General features: G+C 44.1%; 2 protein-coding genes across 4 annotated transcripts; one reads left to right on the forward strand and one right to left on the reverse strand.

Moving 5' to 3' along the window:
- Positions 1-235: 235 nt before the first annotated feature.
- CD3D (CD3 delta subunit of T-cell receptor complex) lies at positions 236-19,519 on the reverse strand. Of its 3 annotated transcripts, XM_035264741.3 has the most exons (7): positions 19,393-19,519; positions 13,606-13,669; positions 13,041-13,241; positions 3,682-3,900; positions 3,078-3,209; positions 2,759-2,802; positions 2,350-2,546 (listed from the first exon to the last, which is right to left on the reverse strand). In XM_035264741.3, the coding sequence occupies exons 3-7, from the start codon at positions 13,168-13,170 to the stop codon at positions 2,481-2,483; spliced, it is 591 nt and encodes a 196-aa protein (XP_035120632.1). In that variant the 5' UTR covers positions 13,171-13,241; positions 13,606-13,669; positions 19,393-19,519; the 3' UTR covers positions 2,350-2,480. The 3 variants fall into 3 exon arrangements, with proteins under 3 accessions (XP_002754528.1, XP_035120632.1, XP_078195744.1); XM_078339618.1 differs by lacking the exon at positions 19,393-19,519 and having other exon boundaries at positions 13,606-13,737; XM_002754482.6 differs by lacking the exons at positions 13,041-13,241; positions 13,606-13,669; positions 19,393-19,519 and adding an exon at positions 5,889-6,021 and having other exon boundaries at positions 236-2,546.
- Positions 7,708-16,132, forward strand: CD3G (CD3 gamma subunit of T-cell receptor complex). The gene is made up of 7 exons (XM_002754483.6): positions 7,708-7,822; positions 11,896-11,919; positions 12,602-12,829; positions 13,404-13,535; positions 14,196-14,239; positions 14,966-15,049; positions 16,000-16,132. The coding sequence occupies exons 1-6, from the start codon at positions 7,768-7,770 to the stop codon at positions 15,029-15,031; spliced, it is 549 nt and encodes a 182-aa protein (XP_002754529.3). The 5' UTR covers positions 7,708-7,767; the 3' UTR covers positions 15,032-15,049; positions 16,000-16,132.
- Positions 19,520-19,749: the final 230 nt, after the last annotated feature.

A 19,749-nucleotide genomic window follows, 5' to 3' on the forward strand; every position in this document is an offset into this window, starting at 1 on the left:
TGTGTGTAATTTATTAGACAAAGAAATAATAAGATTACTTTTCACAAAAATAGTACAATAGAAATAATAAAGATTACTATTATACTATTATTCACAATAGCAAAGTGAGATACACACACACACACACACACACACACACACGCGTGTCCCATTGGTTCTGTCTCTCTGGAGAATCCTAATATACTGACACCAAAAACAAAGAGATTAAAGGAAAACTATAGACAAATCCTCTTATGACATAGAGGCAAAAATTCTTAACAAAACTTTAATAAATTTAATCTAATAGCATATCAAAAGAATAATACAAACTGACTAGAGTTTTCTTCAGGAATGTAAGGTTGGTTTAACATATCATGCCATCAATGTAATTTACCATATTAACAGACTAACAAATTAAAACCACATTATCATCTCAAAGGACGCAGGGTAAGCACTTGACAATACTTGACATCTATTTTTGATAAAAATTCTCAGCAAACTAGAAAGAAAAGAACTTCTTCAACCTGTTAAAGGGCATCTAAGGAAAACCCACAACTAACATCATACTTAAAGATGAAAGACAAGGCTTTCCTCCTAGGATCATGAACAAGGCAATGATGTCCTCTCTCTACTTCTATTCAACATTGTACTGGAGGTTCTAGCCATACAATAAGCCAAGAAACAGAGAAAAAAAAAAACAAAACACCCAGAGAGGAAAGGAAACAAACTGTTTTCATTTATAGACAACATAATTATCTATGTAGAATACTCAATGCGCTTACAGAAAAAGGTACTAGAATTAATAAGTGAGTTTAACAGTTTTCCAGGATACAAGATTAATATACAAAAATTAACTGCATTTATATATGCTAGCAATAAACAATTGGAAATTTAAAAAATTTTAATACCATATATAGCCTGGCACAGTGGCTCACACCTGTTATCCCAGTACTTTGGGAGGTCAAGGTAGGAGGATCACTGAGTCCAGGAGTTCGAGGCCAGCCTAGGCAACATAGTGAGATCCCATGTCTACACAAAAATAAAAATATTCAGGCATAGTGGCACCCATCTGTAGTGCCAGAGCTACTTGAGAAGCTGAGGTGGGAGGATTACTTAAGCCCAGGAGCTCGAGGCTGCAATGAGCTATGATCATACCAGTGCACTGCAGCCTGAGTGACAGAGCAAGACCTGCCTCTAAAAAAATACACAAAAAAGCAAAGCCCTTACAACAGCATCAAAAATATAAACTATTTAGGAATCAATCTGGCAAAATATACGTTCATGTATGAAAGACTCAATATTGTCAAGAGGTTAATTCTCCCGAAATTGATCTATAAACACAATACAATCTTGATCAAAGTCCCAGCAGGCGTTTTTATAGTAACTGAGGAGCCAATTCAAATGGAAGTGCAAAGGACTTAGAGTAGCCAACAACTTTCTTTCAAAGTTTTAGGCCAGGCACAGTGGCTCACGCCTGTAATCCCAGCACTTTCAGAGGCTGAGGTGTGAGAATCATTTGAGTTCAAGAGTTCAAGATCAGCCTGGCCAACATGATGAAACCCTGTCTGTACCAAAAATACAAAAATTAGCAGAACATGGTGGCACACACCTGTAATCCCAGGTACTTGGGAGGCTGAGGCAGGAGAATCACTGGAACCCCGGAAACAGAGGTTTCAGTGAGCCAAGATGATGCCATAGCAATCCAGCCTGGGTGACACAGTGAGACTCCATCAAAAAAAAAAAACACCCTGTCTCAAACTCCTGCTTTCCAAGTAGATGGAGCAGGATAATGTGCTTTAATTGGTGAAGAGTGTCCAATCCCAGTTTATCATGCAGAAGGCAGGAACAAGTCAGGGACAGATCCTGGCACAAGGAGCTAAAATGGTGCCTTTAACGCAGGGGAAGGGGGTATGAAAGAGACTTAGGTTGAGACTAACAGCTAGTTGCCCCTGCTCAGCAGGGCCGTAGAGTTGAGGCCATCCCTTTAACAGCAGTGGAACTTTGTCACACACAGCCTCTGAGTCTTGGTGAGAAACTAGTCCCAGGGCCCCTTGTTGTCTCTGCCACCCCTGTTCATGACGTCATGGAAACTTCTATGTGGCTGGGCTCCTGAACACAGCAACCTACCCTCGGCTGGATGAGGCAGCCAAAACCCTAAAAGGGTTATCACAGGGACTGGAGTTAACAAGTAGCTGGGGAACACGGTGGAGCAGACCCTTCACGCAGGGAGCCCTGTGGGCTAAAAACCCCAGACAGCCAGGATGTGGCGAGAGACTGCCCAACGCACTGTCTGTGTGGGGCAGAGGAAGGAAGGAGATGAAGGAAGGAAAAGGGAGGCAGGAGGGAAGGATCCCAGCCAAGTCAGGACAACCCCCATGCCTTGCCCAGGAGCCTTAAGAAGTCCAGGCACCTGCCAAGTAAAAAGGGATATATTTATTGGCTGAGCAAGAAGGAAAGGTACAGTTGATAACAGATGCTTCTAGAAGCCACCAGTCTCAGGTTCACTTGTTCCGGGGCCAGTTTCCTCCAAGGCGGCTATACTGAGCATCATCTCGATCTCGGAGGGGCTAAGAGAGAAGAGGGAACCGTCAGGAGGCAGGGTTAGAACTCTTCTAGGAAGGGTCCCAGCAGGCTCCAACAATGAGAGCTCCTGCCTGCCTGACCTCTCCAGTCACACCCAGAGATGAACTCCCCAGTAGAACCCTTCCCATGTGCAAACAGCATTCAGTGTCAGCCTCTCTGTCCCTACTCACACCCCCTCCTTCCCCTCAGGGCTCACCTGATAGACCTGGTCATTCCTCAGCAGAGCTTGTGTGTCAGCCACTAGAAGAACCAGAGAGAGACATCAATGGCCTAGCAGAATGGGACAGTGAGACTCACCCTCCCACACCCTCAGAAGTATGCACCAGTGATATGAACCCACAAGTTCTTTCAACAGTCAAGGTTCTGGGAGTCTTTAGGAGACTGCAAGAGTAACTTCCAGGTGAGAGTAAACCTACCACCAGCCCCATTCCTTAGCTGGTGCATAAGCTCACTGGTATACACACATACACACACACACACACACACACACACACACACACTGTTCTTCCACTAACCCCCAGAGAGCCTTCCAGTCTCATGTCCAGCAAAGCAGTAGACTCCCAAAGCGAGGAGTACAGTGGCAATGACATCAGTGACAATGATGCCAGCCAGGGTGGCTGGATACAGCTCCACACAGCTCTGGCACACTGTGGGGGAAGGGAGGAGAGAGGAGAGGTTGAGAGCTTTTAAGATCAGGGAACCATCTCTGCCACCTAAGGCAACCCTGAGATCTCTCATGCCAAAACCCAAACTTCAATAAGACCCTGGGAAAAAGGCCTGGTGACAGCGTTACCATACCTTCCTCCACCCTTCATCCTGAGGAATCCCTGAGGAGAGCCAAGAAGTAACCTCAGCTTTGTGGGACCTTGCACAGGTGGCGGGCCAAACTTCTCACCCAACCAAGGCTGCAGTAACATGACCCCTACTGCTCTTTCTTGCTGAGTTAAGCTCTCTCTTCCACTTTGAAGAGTGGAAGAGAGAGTGGTACAAACCTGGCTTGTACCACTGCAATAGTGACCTCAGTTTGTTTAGAGAACAGATGGGTTCACCACAGCCCCCTCTAACCAGAAGTCCAGAAGCCCCATCCATTCCAACCCAAAAGGTCCAAGAAGCACATACTTCGATAATAAACTTGCACAGTAGATACTTGGCCGGCGTATTTTTCTGTCCCAGTACACTGATACATTCCTCGTGGGTCCAGGATGCCTTTTCCCAGGTCCAGCCTTGTATTGTTTGTGAGCAGTGTTCCCACTGTTCCCTCTACCCATGTGATGCTGGTATTACAACTCACAAACACTCTGTCCTCAAGTTCCTCTACAGGTATCTTGAAGGGGCTCACTAAAGGAGAAGAAATACCACAGTTGGAGACAGCTCTTTGGTCTGCACCAAGCCCTTTGTTCTGCAGAAGCTCATACTTAAAAAGGACCACTTTCCTAGTCCAGGACAGTCTATGATTTCTATTGGGAGAGACAGAAGTCACAAACAAGAAGAAACCTTCAGAATGTCCCCTGCCAACTGCAGGGGCCAAGGGGGACAGGAGGATGCTGTTCAAGCAGAGGACAGGTCTTGGGGGACTTGGTGCAAAAGAAGACCCCTCAGAGCATGGTTGATCCAAGCATCTTCCTGGAAATGAGTCCAGAATACCGACGAGTAGTACAGGGAGCATGGACCACTGAAACACCAGAAAGATATAGAAAGAAGAACATTCCTCTGTTGGAAATGTCTGCATTTTTCTTCAAGGAAACATCTAATTCTACTTCCCAGCCATCTACAACACTCTCACGTCAACTTCTTGTCCTCATCTTTCCTCATTGCCCCTGCTCCAGTGACAACCAAGGAAGCGGGGCTCTCAATACTGAAGCCTTTCCCAGGGCCAGGCATGGCTGTGGGTGGAGACCAGCTGGTTTACTGGCCCCCGAATTACCAGCCCAGTGGTCCAGAAGGGGACCAGGACAAATCCCATGTACAGATTTTCCACCCTTGGTTAGAAGGAGAACAGGAAAAAACTTTTATTCAATCCATTCCTGGAGCTCCTCACAAGTCAAGTCTTGGGGGAGAGTTTAAGGGCTGGAGGTGAGTCCAGCCCCTTTCCAGATGCTGTGAGTTGCTTTCACAGCCTAAGCACATCTCCACAGCCCACAGAAGTGCTATAGCCTATACCTCCAAACACAGGGAAAAGGGGAGACTACGTTCATTCAATCTGGGCTTCACACTGGGTCATGAATTTGGATACAAGAGCATCTTCTAGGAAACCCTAAAATAGCTGCTGCTCACACTTCTGAAGCAGGTTGGAAGTAGATGCTTGTCTACTCAGGGAGACACGCACATCAAATGCTTCACATCCTACAGTCGCATCCTCTTCAGGAATCTGTCTCAAGTGGAAATCATGAGTGTCTTAGTGCAGCCGACTATTCGGTGACCATTGGACCCAGTTTGCTTAGGGGTTCCTGGGACATGGGACTTTCCATTTTAAAAGTGAAATTGACGAACTGAGATGAGTTGAAATCCTCCTATGTGATAACCCCTCAAATCTTCCCTCTCTCTGCTCAACCTAAAGTTAACTTCTCTCAAAGCATTCCCATTAGTGCTAGGACACAGCTCCAGGGGTGACGTAACTATGGCGAAATGAACAAGAGTCCTGATTACAGAGACCATCAGCCCTGAAAGGAATAGTGCAGGAAGCTGTGCTCCCAAGACCAGCCCCAGGTTCAGGTACTTACATACTGAGCTATTTCCTACAGATCTCTGGCCTAAGGCCTTCTGAGAGACATTCTAGGCCTACATGCACCCGTAGCTGGAGTCAGTCAAAGTCAAGAGCCTGTTTCCCAGACTCTATGCTACATCCCAGCCCTGCCACCCCAACACCCTGGGGTGCCTGGTGAATTGAAGCTGGCACTGAGAAGCGTGTGTGTGTGTGTGTGTGTGTGTGTGTGTGTGTGTGTGAAAGAGAGAGAGAGATGAGGTCTCATGGGGTTGCCCAGGTTGGAGGGTAGTGGAATGATAACAGCTCACTAAAGCCTTGAAATCCTGGGCTCCAGTGACCCTCCTGCCTCAGCCTCTCAGGTTGCTGGGACCACAGCAGGTAACCACCATGAATGGCTGTTTTTTTGTTTGTTTTGTTTTTTGTAAAAATAGAGTCTCACCATGTTGCTCAGACTGGTGTCAAACTCCTGACCTCAAGGGATCCTCCCACCTCAGCTTCCCAAAGCTCTGGAATTACTGGCATGAGCCACCATGCCCAGCAAGAAGCACTTTCAAGTGGGCCTCACTCCCAGCAGTAATGTCCCTCTCAGGTCCCTTCCCCCACCCACCTGGAGTAGCCTTACCTTGGGGGAGAAGGGTAACCAGTACCAGGCCAGACAGAAACATGCTATGTTCCATCTCCCAGCGGAACTCATCCAGTAGATAAAGCCAGGTCACCGAACTAACAGCCTGGGTGAGAGCTGCCCTCCCCCAACTGACTCTAGGTACCGGAAAAAGCAGAGTGGGGGGAGGAACTAGAAGATGTCTGCTTCTCTGCTTTCTGCCGTTGATGACGGAGACTGTCTGGGTGGGGGTGGGCTAGGAGTAGGTTAGGAAGGAAGCAGGTGTAAATTGGTCTATCTCTGATCGGGGAGCTGGCAGAGAATATGGAAAAGGCGGCCTGAACTTTAGAGTCCCTATTCACAATGCAACTACATTTGCTCACCACCTAAAAACTGCTCCATCCCAAAGCCCGCTGAGAGAAGCCATCAGCCCCATAGTGCAAGCCACAGCAGCCAGGTGTCTCATGGAGGCTGGTCTTTCTCAGGACCCTTCACTGGGCAACCAGGGACACCAGATCTAGCAGCTTCTTGCCAATGAGAGGCTGGGCTATAGAAACCTCAGCCAGAGATTTGAACCCTGGGTCCAGTACTGCCCACCTGCGGGGCCTGGGCCAGCCATGAAATTTTTCAGAGCTTTATTTCGTTAGTACCAATATGAAGATTCAAACAAAGATGTTTGCTTGACGCCTCACACATCGTATGTGCTTAATAAGGGCTAGTTATTAGTAATAACATAATTGACTCACAGGCAATATTGAGCCTCCCGGGGAGACAAATGGACCTTCTGCCCCGGTGGCCAACAAGGATCTGAAATGCTTCTGCAACATTGTTGCAATTAGACTGTCATTTACCTGAGGACAGAGCCATGCCTATCTTGCTCACTGCTGTATCTTGTGCCTGGCACGTAAGAGGAGCTCTGCACGTTTTTGTTGGCTCACTCATTGACTGGCTGAGGGAGACAGGGCCCTGAGATCCCGGACACTCAGTCCCAGCTCTGACCCCTGAAAATGTGATGCCTGTCTTCTTGGAATTGTTCCACCTATTTCCTTCCAGGCACCTCTTTCATGATCTCAAAAGAACAGTGAAGGTGGGCGCGGTGGCTCACGCCTGTAATTCCAGCACTTTGGGAGGCCAAGGTGGGCAGATCATGAGGTCAGGAGTTGGAGACCAGCCTGGCCAACATGATGAAACCCAGTCTCTACTAAAAATACAAAAATTAGCCGGGCGTGGTGGCATGTGCCTGTAATCCCAGCTACTCAGGAGGCTGAGGGAGGAGAATCGCTTGAACCTGGGAAGCGGAGGTTGCAGTGAGCCAAGATCACACCACTGCACTCCAACCTGGGCGAGAGAGGGAGACTCCATCATAAAATAAAATAAGATAAAATAAACAGTGAAAACAAATCCTGAATGAAGGCCTGGACTGAGGTGGCTTTCCATTCAGAGGTCCAGCCCCAACCAGCTGAGAACCCCTTCTAAATTCATTACCTATAGCAACAACAGCTAGCAACAAGGAACAACTGGCTACAATCCTAACAACTAATGACAGGGATATTTCTTTCCCTCGTGAAGAAACGGTCCCAGGACCATCTCCCACCCAGCATCCACTGCGGTTCCCTGTGCAAGATGAGCTCTGAGTGGGAATCCAGCACTCTCTCCCTCTCCTTCCTCACCACCTCCACCCTCTACTCCTTAACAGAAAAACAAAAGGCATCTGCACCTGCAGCCCTGCTGAGGCCCCTGCTGCTGCCCACGCTTGCAGCAGAGGGTGGAGGCTCTGGGTGCTTGCCTTCTCTCAAGGGCCCCAGCCTGAACGGTGATGGGTGGAGCCAGTCTAGCCGCTGCACAGGCTGACTGGCTGCTAAGGGCTGCTCCACGCTTTTGCCAGAGGACAGAGACTGACATGGAACAGGGGAAGGGCCTGGCTGGCCTCATTCTGGCTATCACTCTTCTTCAAGGTAAGGGCCTACTAGGGGTCTGGCAGCCTGGGGAAGGGCTCAAGGGAAGAGGCCATCACTAGGGAGACAGGAATATTGGGATTCCTAACCTTGAAGCTACTTCTGCTGTCACCTTAGTGTTCAAAGAAGGCCAAAAATGGAGCCTCTTAACTGTTCTCTGCTAGAGAGAAACAGTGTCCCATTGGGGAGAAGAAATCTTTGTCTCTGAAAAATCAAGAGGACCTTGTTACCACCATCTTAGGTTTGAATGTAGCTCAAAAGGCCATAGGCCAGGAAACTGAAAGGAAAATATATGTTCCCTTGTTCAGAGCTGGGGGTTAGCATCGACCTGAAACGTCCATTCACTCAGTTGGGCAATTGGTCCATTGGTCAACGAAGATGGGTAAGATCCTAATATGTGACAGGCCATGAGGAAATAAAAATGAATAAAACACTTATGCGCTACAGAATTTATAGTCTCCTTGGAGAGATTCGTTTTCATGGTGCCATACTGAGTGTAAGGTACAGTACGCATGCCTGCATGAATGTTCCATTGGAAAGATCCAGTAGGAAGTGGACGAATGGGCTGATGCCTGGAATCTGGACACACTAGGGGAAATTAAAACCATGGAAGTTGCTGAAGTCCCATCAGTACTATGTGAGAAAGAGGAGGCTGGAGATGGAACAGTGAGGGCACCAATTTTAAGGGGCAGTTAAAGGAAAAAATAAATTTCAGGAAAAAGATAAAAGGGAAACCAAAGAGCTGAAGTAATTAGATGTGTGCAATACCTTGGAAACCAAGGGAGTAGAGCTTCTAGAAGGAGAGAATTACCAAGAGTATAAAATGTTAAAGAGATCCCACTAATATAAGAATATATTTAAAACTTTAAATCCATGGGATGTGGCAGAATACCCGTCACGGGTGAATTAGCACAGTTTCAGTGGGATATTGTGAGTGGAAGCCAAGTGAAAATTGATAGAAGGTGATGGTCAGGTGATGAGGTCAGCAAGCGTAGACTATTCTTTAAAGAAATTTGGATGAGCAGGGAGAAGAGACGGCACGGCAGATAGAGGAGGAAGTCAAGTCTAAGAATAAATGTTTTTGAGGTGAAAGAAACTTGAGAACAATTCTAAGCTAACAGAGAAGATGATGAGTAGAGCAGTTTCCTAGAATTGATGTTGGAAGAATAGAGTCAAGAGTGGGGTCAAGAGCACAGAGGGGCAGGTAATGTTACCTCTAAGACCGGGAAAAAGGAAGTGCAAATGGCACTGGCCATAGATAGGTTTATAAAGAGAATGGAAGCTAAAAGAGAAAGGACCATAACAGCTACCGTGTTCTAAAAAAACCAGGTGGGAGGCAAAAGCTGGGCAATGGCCAGGTGGGAGACTTGAAGAGGACGATGAGAGTTTAGAATAGAATTATTTCTGAGAGAAATGGGAGGAAAAGGCAGCTGAAAACAACACAGGTTGAGGAGCAGCTCTGAAGCCTGGATGAGGTGGCTGGATAGTGTGGAAGCAGCACTGAGTTGAGCAGTAGAAAACCTGACCTCTGGGTCCAGCTTGGACACCAATGTACTATGTGTGCTTGAACAAATCCTCCTCTATCTGAGAGTTCTCGTGCTAGCCAATCTAGAAATGTGGCTATATGACCTCTTAAGTCCTAAAAGGAAACCTCACTCAGATATGCAACATTAAAAGATGTCGGTGGGCCAGGGGCAGTGGCTCATGGCTATAATCCCAACACTTTGGGAGGCCGAGAAGGGAGGATCATTTGACTCCAGGAGTTCAAGACCAGCCGTGTCTACAGAAACTACAAAAATTAGCCAGGCATGATGACATGCACTTATGCCAGCTACTCGGGAGGCTGAAGTGGGAGAATTGCTTGAACCAAGGAGTTCAAGGCTGCAGTGAGCCGTGATCACACCACCGCATTTCATCCTGAGTGACAGAGAAAAAAAAAAAAAAGATGTCTCAAAAAAAAAGATGTCAACGATCAGTGCAATCCAAATCCAATTTAGAATGAGGGGTCTCTGCCCTCCCTCTGTCTTCTGACCAGGTGGTCAGGAGAAGAGTTAGTTAGAAACCTCTCATCTGTTGTCTTGCTTCTTCTCCTATTTGCTCATTTATTCATTTGCACATTCATTCCACAAATAAAGTTCCTACCTTGTCCAGGCACTGCACTGGATACTGTTCAGAAATAGTCCAGCCCTGCCTGAGGTTCTAAGACAGTTCACTTATTCTGTTTCCATTATACTTGGACTCATGACTGCCTCCGCCTGTCACTCACACTCTACCTCTAGCCATACCAGCTCTCTTGTCCTTTTTGAAAGCTGTATTTTATTCAGCTATTCCTTCTACTCGGAATGCCTAATCTGTCTGGTATACTTCCTGCCTACTCTTCAAGGCCCAGATAAATGTCACTTCCTCTATTAAGCTTTCCCTGACCCCCACCCTTGGGCAAAATTAATAGCTTCCACCCTCTTTCATATGCATTCATATACACACTAAAAGAGAATGTATAAGTTCTATTAAATTAATTGAATATGTATTTTAATTTTTTCACTTCATCGTAAACTTTGGAAGCAGCAGATGATTCTTCATATCAACAGTCTTTTCTTTCATAGTATCTAATTATTTTAGGTCATAATAGTGCTCATTAAATGTTTGGATTAAATACAATTGAATTGAAGTGCCAGATCTCTGTAGTATGTCTGCCATCCAACTCTACTACCCTAAGGGTTTTTTTGTTTGTTTATTTTTGCTTTATTGAGACAGAGTCTTGCTCTGACACCGAGGCTGGAATGCAGTGGTGCAATCTCGGCCCACTGCAACCTCCACTTCCCAGGCTCAACCATTCCTCCCCCTTCAGCCTCCTGAGTAGCTGCTACTACAGGTGCATAGCACCATGTCCAGCTAATATGTTTGTATTTTTTTATAGAGACAGGGTTTCTCCATGTTGCCCGGGCTGGTCTCTAACTACTGGGCTCAAGCAATCTGCCCACCTCAGCCTCCCAAACTGCTGGGATTATAGGCGTGAGCAACCACGCCCAGTCACTCTGAGTTTTTGAGACAGATTTGAGGACTAACTGAATAGCTAACTTCCCGGGGACATCCAGGGATTTTACCAGAAAACGATCACCAAGGCTGAAGATTTTATAAGGAGCTCAGCCTAAAGGCCTTGGATAGTGCACACCTGCTCCTTGCCAGGGCATTGGCTGCTCAAGAAGCAGAGTGCTCTGGACTAGCTAGGCAATATACTACAACACAATTCTGATACTAACACCGAAATTAGTTGTCAGACAATACAGGTTAAGAGCATGGTTCCCAATCAGATTGCTCTCACTTTAAATCCCAGCTACAAGTTCAGCGGACCCAGACCACTCACACTTCTGACAAACTGCCTGCAAATCCTAAGGATTCCCATGACCTGCCTCATTGATAATTTGCTAGAATAACTCACAGAACCTAGGAAAGTGCTATACTACCTATTTCAGTTTTATTAAAGAGAATAAAATCAGGACCAGCTAAACGAAAAGGGCAAGGTCCCAAACACAGAGCCTCCATATCCTCTCCCCATGGAATTAGAACACATCACCCCCAGCACTCTCCCACACTCTGCCAGCACATCCATGTGTTCGCCAGCCAGGAAGCTCCATCAAGCTTTTATTGATGTATCTTTACATAGCCATGATTGATTGAATCATCAGCCACTTGACTGATCTCAATCTCAAGGTTTCCTTCCTGGGGCTGATATCACTAGTTTCAAAGCTGCAATCCTCTTACCATATTGTTGGTCTTAACCAGCACCATCCTGAGTCATCACCATAGCATAAACTCGGGTATGGTCCAACGGTCCGCCACAGATAGCAAAGGCACTTCTATCACTCACGAAATTCCAGGAGGTTAGAAACGCCATCCCAGGACACCAGGACAAAGATGAGACAAATTCTTCATTATCACCTTGATTCAATTTGGTAATTTGGTCGGATTTGGATCTCTCTCTTTATCTTGGCCTCAAGTAACCATGGAAATACTTTAGAGCATCTGAACAACTCCACACCAGCTAATCCTCTAACTCTCTTCTGCTTTTACAGGTACTCTGGTCCAGTCAAACAAAGGTAGGAGAAATTGCTTCTTTCTATAGTCAGATTCTGAAAATTTGGCTTCCTACAACAGTATTCCTGCAGGATTGAACAGTTTAGAATGAATAAAAGCATGGGGATAGATGGGTGATGTCTCTATTGTCAACCAAATCATTGGCCTGTCATAAACTGTTCTGAGCAGTTTTCCTGCAGCTAAGCATTTAACTGGTTTCTTACAGGAGAAACAGGACCCTAGTAGCTAGTCACATCTCAAATCGTGACCCATGAACCAGCAGTCATTGGTGTCACTTGGGATCCTGACCTCAATCTCTGTCAGTCCTTCTCTTTAGTTCATTCATTCTCTTCAAAGTGATCTCATCATCTGGTATGCTGTTAGCAGTTTCTTACCTGTATAGTATCTTCCAAATAACGTGCCCCTCAATCCCAAAGTTTTACCCCTACTAATTACAGCAATGTCTCTTTTATTCTTCACCGCCTGATGCAGATATTGGCATCACCTGGGAGCATGTTAGCAATGCAGAATATCTCCCCTCCCCAGAACTACTAAATAGCAACTGAAATTTTAACAAGATCCCCATGTGATTCACATGCCCATCAAAGTTTGAGAAGCACTACTCTAATGATCTCCTGGTATGCTGAAGCAGGGAGAATTTTAGAGGCAAGATTCTTAATAGAACCATGGCTTTTCCCATTTCAGGAAAACTCTTGCTCACGGTGGAGGACCGTCAAGAAGATGGTTCGGTACTTCTGACTTGTGAGGTGCAAGGCAAAAATATCACATGGTTTAAAGATGGGAAGATAATAAGCTTCCTACCTGCAAGTCAAAAAACATGGAATCTGGGAAGTAATACCAAGGACCCTCGAGGGATGTATCAATGTAAAGGATCAAAGGACAAGTCAAAACCACTGCAACTGTATTATAGAAGTATGTAATCCCCTCTTATTTATTTGTGGTGAAATTAATCAGTATTTGCTGTTCTGGCGGACTTTTTGTCTGGGGTAAAGGTGGAAACAGATGCTCAACAGAGATATTATCAGCAGTTCTCTTAATTTCAGCTTGCCTCTTTTTAAATATTATAAGATAGTTCCCTCACCCTATTGAAAAAGTACAGCCAGTCCTATAAAGCTTTGTTTACCTTTGGGTGGGCTCCATGGATTCAAGCAATTCAGCACCTTCCATAAACTGAGTGGAAGGGATTGGGGAGATGGAGCAATCACAAAATGAGCAGCAATGAGGACTGGAGCATAGTGGAGCATGAAGAGCATCGGGTCTTCCTTCTGTTCCACATACTTCCTGGTAGTTAGACTACCTGTGCTTCCCCAGGAATCCTGTGGGACTGAGGAACATCAAGATGCATTGAGTTTTGGCACAAGGATCTTCCCTTGCCCTGCTACCCACAGAGGAAAAGCCGGGGGCATTATTGCTTATAGGCAGAAGAAAAAGATACAGGAAGAACAACTTTCACACCCTGAAGGCTTGTCCCTCCTTTTCCCCACAGTGTGTCAGAACTGCATCGAACTAAGTGCAGCCACCATATCTGGCTTTGTCTTTGCTGAAATCATCAGCATTTTCTTCCTTGCTGTTGGGGTCTACTTCATTGCTGGACAGGATGGAGTTCACCAGTCAAGAGGTAAAAGAATGCTCTTAGATGAGCAATGGGACCACCTGAGACCATCAGCTTTCCTCCTACCATTACATACCCAATAGAAGAGACGGAGTTGGCACCTCTTGCTAATGTGCATAGTTGGGTGAGGCTGTATTTCTCTGAGACAGGAGAAAAGGATACTTGGTGTTACCACAGCATGTTCACCTATCTCAAGATATAACTCCCTCTGATTTAGCCTCTGTTTTTCTTTTAAAAAACTCTTTATTTTAAGCAAACCCTTACATATAGAAAAGTGACTCACAAGCATACAGCTAAAAAAAAAAAAAAAAATTCGCAAAGCAAACATACCATGTAGCCAGCACACAATTTAAGAAAGAGAGTATTCCCAGTGCCATCAAAGCGCCTCCTGTGGTCACTTCCAGCCACTACCCATCCTCAAGAGTGAGCATTGTCCTGACTTCTAACAAGGATTAACTTTGCTTGTTTTTGTTCTTTATGTAAATAGACTCATATTGCCAAGTGTTCTTGTGAGTAGCTTCTTTCACTCAACAATATGCTCATGTGCTTCATCCATACTCTTGTGTTTATATAATTCTTATTGTTATTTAGTATTCTATTTTGTGAATATAACCCAATTTATTTTGCATTCTACCTTGTGTGTGTATTTTGTTTCTTTTTGTGCAGCTTCCGACAAACAGACTCTGTTGCCCAATGACCAGCTCTACCAGGTAAGGGGATGAAGAACCAAAGAGACATTGCTGTAATTAGTGGGGGTAAAACTTTGGGACTTGGGGGCTTATTATTTGGAAGATACTATACAGGTAAGAAACGGCTAACAGCAGACCAGATGATGAGTTCGCTTTGGGTAGAACAGGTGAACTGAAGAGAAGGATTGACAGAAACTGAAGTTAGGATCCAGTGAGCACAAGTTGAAGAACACACTGAGAAGGACATGCAAAGAAATTGTCAACAGGCCAGCCATGCACTATAGACAGGCTGTGGCTCATGCCTGTAATCCCAGCACTTTGGGAAGTTGAAACAGGCAGATCATCTGAGGCCAGGAGTTCAAGACAAGCCTGGCCAACATGATGAAATTCTGTCTCTACTAAAAATACAAAAAAAAAAAAATTTAACCAGGCACGGTAGCATGTGCCTATAGTCCCAGCTACTCAGGAGGCTAAGGCAGAAGGACCACTTGAACCCAGGAGGTTGAGGTTGCAGTGAGCCAAGATCACACCACTGCACGCCAGCCTGGGGAACAGAGCAAGACTCTGTCAAAAAAAAAAAAAAAAGAAATAAGACAGAGCCTCCATCTCCTTGTCCTCTTTCCATCCTCAGGACTATGAAGTACCCACTCCAAATTCTCACATATGAAAAACATTCAATAAATATACATCAAATTAATTAATAGAGGATGGAAAAAAATGACCTTATGACTGTGCTGTCCATTCCAGCCCCTCAAGGATCGAGAAGATGACCAGTATAGCCACCTTCAAGGAAACCAACTGAGGAGGAATTGAGCTAAGGACTCAGAATAGGTGGGTTCTTCAATGTCAATTCTAATAAAAGACCCTTGCATCAACTGCCATCCCAACTGCTACCAAGTCTATCTCCCTTCCCCAAGCAGCTATAAAGATCAGACTCTGGGGAATCAGGGATTGGGGGGTGTTCTGGGGGGCTCTTTTGTAAAAACTCTGGGGCCATACTGATTGTCTTGGCCTAAGAAAATAAAGAATTTTGTGTATCTGTAAGTCCTGTCAGAGCAGGGCCTCAAGTCATACAGATGCTGAATATTAATCTTAACCTGTATTAGAATTTCTCATTATCTACACTATTAACATTTTGGGCTAATTAAATATTTGTGATGAGGGGCTAGTCTGTGCATTGTAGGAGTTATGGAAGCATTCCTGGCATCTCTCCACCACATGCCAGTAGATTGTCCAGTGTGACAATCAAAAATGTGTCCAGACATTACTAAATGTGTCCAAACATCACCTCCAGGGCAAACTCACCCTTAGTTAAGAACCACTAGCTTGGCCGGGTGCGGTGGCTCACTCTTGTAATACCAGCACTTTGGGAGGCTGAGGTGAGTGGATCACAAGGTCAAGAGATCGAGACCATCCTGGCCAACCTGGTGAAACCCCATCTCTACTAAAAATACAAAAAATTAGCTGGGCATGGTGGCGCATGCCTGTAGTCCCAACTACTCGGGAGGCTGAGGCAGGAGAATTGCTTGAACCCAGGAGGTGGAGATTGTGGTGAGCCGAGGTCGCGCCACTGCACTCCAGCCTGGGTAAGAAGAGCGAAACTCCGTCTCAAAAAAAAAAAAAAAAAAGAAGCACTAGCTTATATTAACCTTCCAATTAACAAATCAATCAGTCAGAAGTTATGATTCAATTAATCTGTCTGAAGATTCTATTACGAAGACAGGGTTGAAAGCATTATTTGGTTTTTTGAACCAATTGCAATTTTTCTTTTTTCAATCCAGGTGTTCTTCTTCTTTCCAGTTCTCAGAATCAAAGTAATACATTTTGGAAAGCTCCTAGCAGAGAGATCTTCAACCCTAAATCTCGACTCAAGGTTCCCAGAGGTGACAAATGGAGAAAAAAGGCCATCAGAGCAAATTTGGGGTATTCGCAAATAAAATAAAATAAAATAACAAGTATGGTGTTTCAGAAGCGCCACCTATTGGGGAAAATTGTAAAAGAAAAACAAAAAGATCAAGTAACCCCCTCGATTTGAATGTAGTTTTTTGCGTTGTAATTTTTATTTCGTTTTTGTATAGGTCATAATTAACACGGTTCAAATATGCAATGAAAGATCTCTCTCCACCGCCATCCCCTGCGACCCAGTTGCCCTATCCAGAGACAAACTAGTTTCTCTCTTTTTTTTGAGACAGAGTTTCACTCTGTCTCCCAGGCTACAGTGCAGTGGTGCAATCTTAGCTCACTGAACCTGGGTTCAAGCAATCTTCCTGTCTCAGCTTCCCCAGTAAGTAGCTGAGATTGCAGGCGTACACCACCAGGCCCGGCTAAACTTGTTTCGAACTCCTGACCTCAGGTGATCCACCCACCTCGGCCTCCCAAAGTGCTGGAATTACATATGTGAGCCACCATGCCTGGCCTTAAAACTAGTTTCTTATAGATCTCTCTGGAGACATTCTAGGCATATATGAGCACACTCTCAAATACATATTATCCTCTCTCCCCCTATCTTTTATACAAATGATATCAAACTATACACCTTATGAGATTATTGCATACCATTACATAAAGAACTTCTTTCTTAATGCAGCCATATTGTATAAGTAGACTATGATTCATTTAACCTGCTATCAATGGATATTCAAGTTGGTTCCAATCTTTTGCTCTTACAATTCTGTAATGACTAACATTGTATAAATATCATTTTTTTTAAATAATTGCATTGAAGCATAATTTACATGCCATAAAATCCACCCATCTTAAGTGATTTCACCTGTTCTCAACATTTTTCAGTAAATTTAACTAGTTGTACAACCATCACCATGATCCGGCTTTAGGGCTTGAGGGCTTTTTTTTTCTTACGGAGTCTTGCTCTGTGGCCCAGGCTGAAGTGCAGTGGTGTGATCTCAACTCATTGCAACCTCCACCTCTTGAGTTCCAGCGATTATCCTACCCTCCCGAGTAGCTGAGACCTCAGGCATGTGCCACCATGCCCTGCTCATTGTTTTGTGTATTTAGTAAAGACAGAGTTTTACGGTGTTGGCCAGGCTGGTCCCAAATTCCTGACCTCAAATGATCCACCTGCCTCATCCTCCCAAAGTGCTGAGATTACAGGTATGAGCTACCACACCCGGCCCAAAACTGTATTTGAATATACCTGTTCTGTGGGTTTAATATGATATTTTATTGCTGTCTTGATCTGCATTTCCCTAGAGACTAACCATGCTAAGTGTCTTTTCATATGTTTGTTAACCATTCATATGTTTTTAGTGAAATGTCTCTTCAAATCTTTTGCCCATTTTCAAGTTGGTTTATTTGTTTGTCTTCTCACTATTGCATTGCATATATTTTTGATATAAGTCCCTTATCAGATATATGATTTGGAAGTATTTTCTATCAATCTGTGGTTTGTTTTTCTTAATGGTATCTTTTGAAGTGCAAAAGGTTTACATTTTGAAGTACCTTTTATCGATTTTTTTTCTCCTATATATTGTGCTTTTGGTATCATGTCTAAGAAATCTTTACCAAAGCCACAGTTACAAAGATTTTCTCTTATGTTTTCTTTCTGTAGTTTTTAGTTTTATGGTTTTAGTGCCAACAATAAATATCATTTTGAACATACATAAGACTATTTGTAACAAATACAAATAAATGGAATTGTTGGGCACTTGAATTTTCATTTGTAATTTTATTAACTATTGCCAAATTTAATCTTATAGAGGTTGTAAACACACACAAGCAAGAATATATATATATATATTTGAGACAGGGTCTTGCTCTATGGTGAAGGCTGGAGTGTAGTGGCATGACATTGGCTCACTGCAGCCTCAACTACCCAGTCTCAAGCAATCCTCCCACCTCAGTCTCCTGAGTAGCTGAGACTTCAGGCGTGTGCCACTATATCCAGCCAATTGTTTAATTTTATTTTTTTAGAGACAGGGTCTCATTATGTTGCCCAGACCAGCTCAAAGTTAGTCTCAAACTCTCGGGGCAAGTGATCCTCCCACTTCCTCCTCCCAAAGTGCTGGGATTAAAGGTGTGAGTCACTGTGCCCAGCCAGGTTGTACCAATATATATTACCAATGACAATAAACAAAATGCCTGTTACTCCATACATGTTCCAACAGTCTATTATTAAACTTTTGAATCATGCCAACCTGAACAGCATCTCACTATAATTTGTTTACATTTTTCTTATTAAAAATCGTTGGCTGAGCACGGTGGCCCACACCTGCAATCCCAGCACTTTGGGAGGCCGAGGTAGAAGGATCACCTGAGGCCAGGAGTTTGAGACCAGCCTGGCCAACATGGCAAAACCCCATCTCTACTAAAAATACAAAAAATTAGCCAGGCATGGTGGTGAGTGCCTGTAATCTCAGGTACCCAGGAGGCTGAGGCAGGAGAACTGCTTGAACCTGGGAGGTGGAGGCTGCAGTGAGCTGAGATTACAACATTGCACTCTAAGCTGAACAGCAAGAGCAAAACTCTGTCTCAAAAAACAAAAAGAAAAAAAATGGAGTAAACTGTTTTTCCTTCCCATGATATATAAGTTCACATCTTTGATCTTTTGCTTATTGACTTACACTAACTCCTTACATGTTTGGGAAACTAGATCTTTTGTGATATTAGTTGCAAGCCTTTTTCCAACCTTATGTATCTTTTTTTTTTTTACTTTGCTTATGGTTAGTTTTCCACGCATATTTTACAAATATTTGCATATAGTAGAATTCACTGGTCTCTTATGGTCTCTAGGTTATGTTTCATATTTAAAAAGTCTTCCTCCATTTCCTCCATTTTAAGATTATCCTTTTTAAAAAGTTCCCCCATGAATTCCTCTAGCATGTTTATGGTTTTATTTTATGCATTTATATATTTGACCCATCTTGAATTGATTTTAGCATCAGATCTAATGTAGTAACCAACTTTAAATACAGATAGTTACCCAATTATTCCAGAAATATTATTGAATGATTCATTCTGTGTTCATTAATTTTAAATGCTGTTACAACCCCACTCACCAGATTATAAACTCCAGGAAGGAAAAGACTTAACGGTTTTTCACTATGGTATTGTGAGGAACTAGAACAGTGGTAGGCACACAAAGATTGCCCAGGGCTTTAATAGATATAACCTAAAATTTATGATTTTAAACTTTTTTTGAAAAGATAAAGTCTTACTCTGTCATCCAGGGTGGAGTGCAGAGGCACAATCTCAGTTCACTGCAACCTCTGCCTCCCAGGTTCAAGCGATTCTCCTGCTTCAGCCTCCCAAGTAGCTGAGATTACAGGCGTACATCAACAAGCCTGGCTAATTTTTGTATTTTTACAAGAGACAGGGTTCCACCCTGTTGGCCAGGCTGGTTTTGAACTCCTGACCTCAAGTGATCTGCCCACCTCTGCTTCCCAAAGTTCTGGAATTACAGGCATCAGCCACTGCACCCAACCCCATTTTAACCATTTTTAAGTGCACCATTCAATGGCATTAGATATATTCACAATGTGTAGCCATCATCACTATCCATTTTCAGAACTTTT

Source organism: Callithrix jacchus, chromosome 10, assembly GCF_049354715.1.
Source record: "Callithrix jacchus isolate 240 chromosome 10, calJac240_pri, whole genome shotgun sequence".
Lineage (NCBI taxonomy): Eukaryota > Metazoa > Chordata > Mammalia > Primates > Cebidae > Callithrix > Callithrix jacchus.

Coding starts and splice junctions, on each gene's coding strand:
- CD3G (XM_002754483.6), top strand. CDS start 7,768: ATGGAACAGGGGAAGGGCCTGGCTGGCCTCATTCTGGCTATCACTCTT. Junction 11,920..12,601: donor TCTGGTCCAGTCAAACAAAG/GTAGGAGAAATT, acceptor TTCCCATTTCAG/GAAAACTCTTGCTCACGGTG. Junction 14,240..14,965: donor CCAATGACCAGCTCTACCAG/GTAAGGGGATGA, acceptor TGTCCATTCCAG/CCCCTCAAGGATCGAGAAGA.
- CD3D (XM_035264741.3), bottom strand. CDS start 13,170: ATGCTCTTCATGCTCCACTATGCTCCAGTCCTCATTGCTGCTCATTTT. Junction 3,901..13,040: donor TCCATGGAGCCCACCCAAAG/GTAAACAAAGCT, acceptor CTTCTCCTTTAG/TGAGCCCCTTCAAGATACCT. Junction 3,210..3,681: donor TGTGCAAGTTTATTATCGAA/GTATGTGCTTCT, acceptor CTTCCCCCACAG/TGTGCCAGAGCTGTGTGGAG.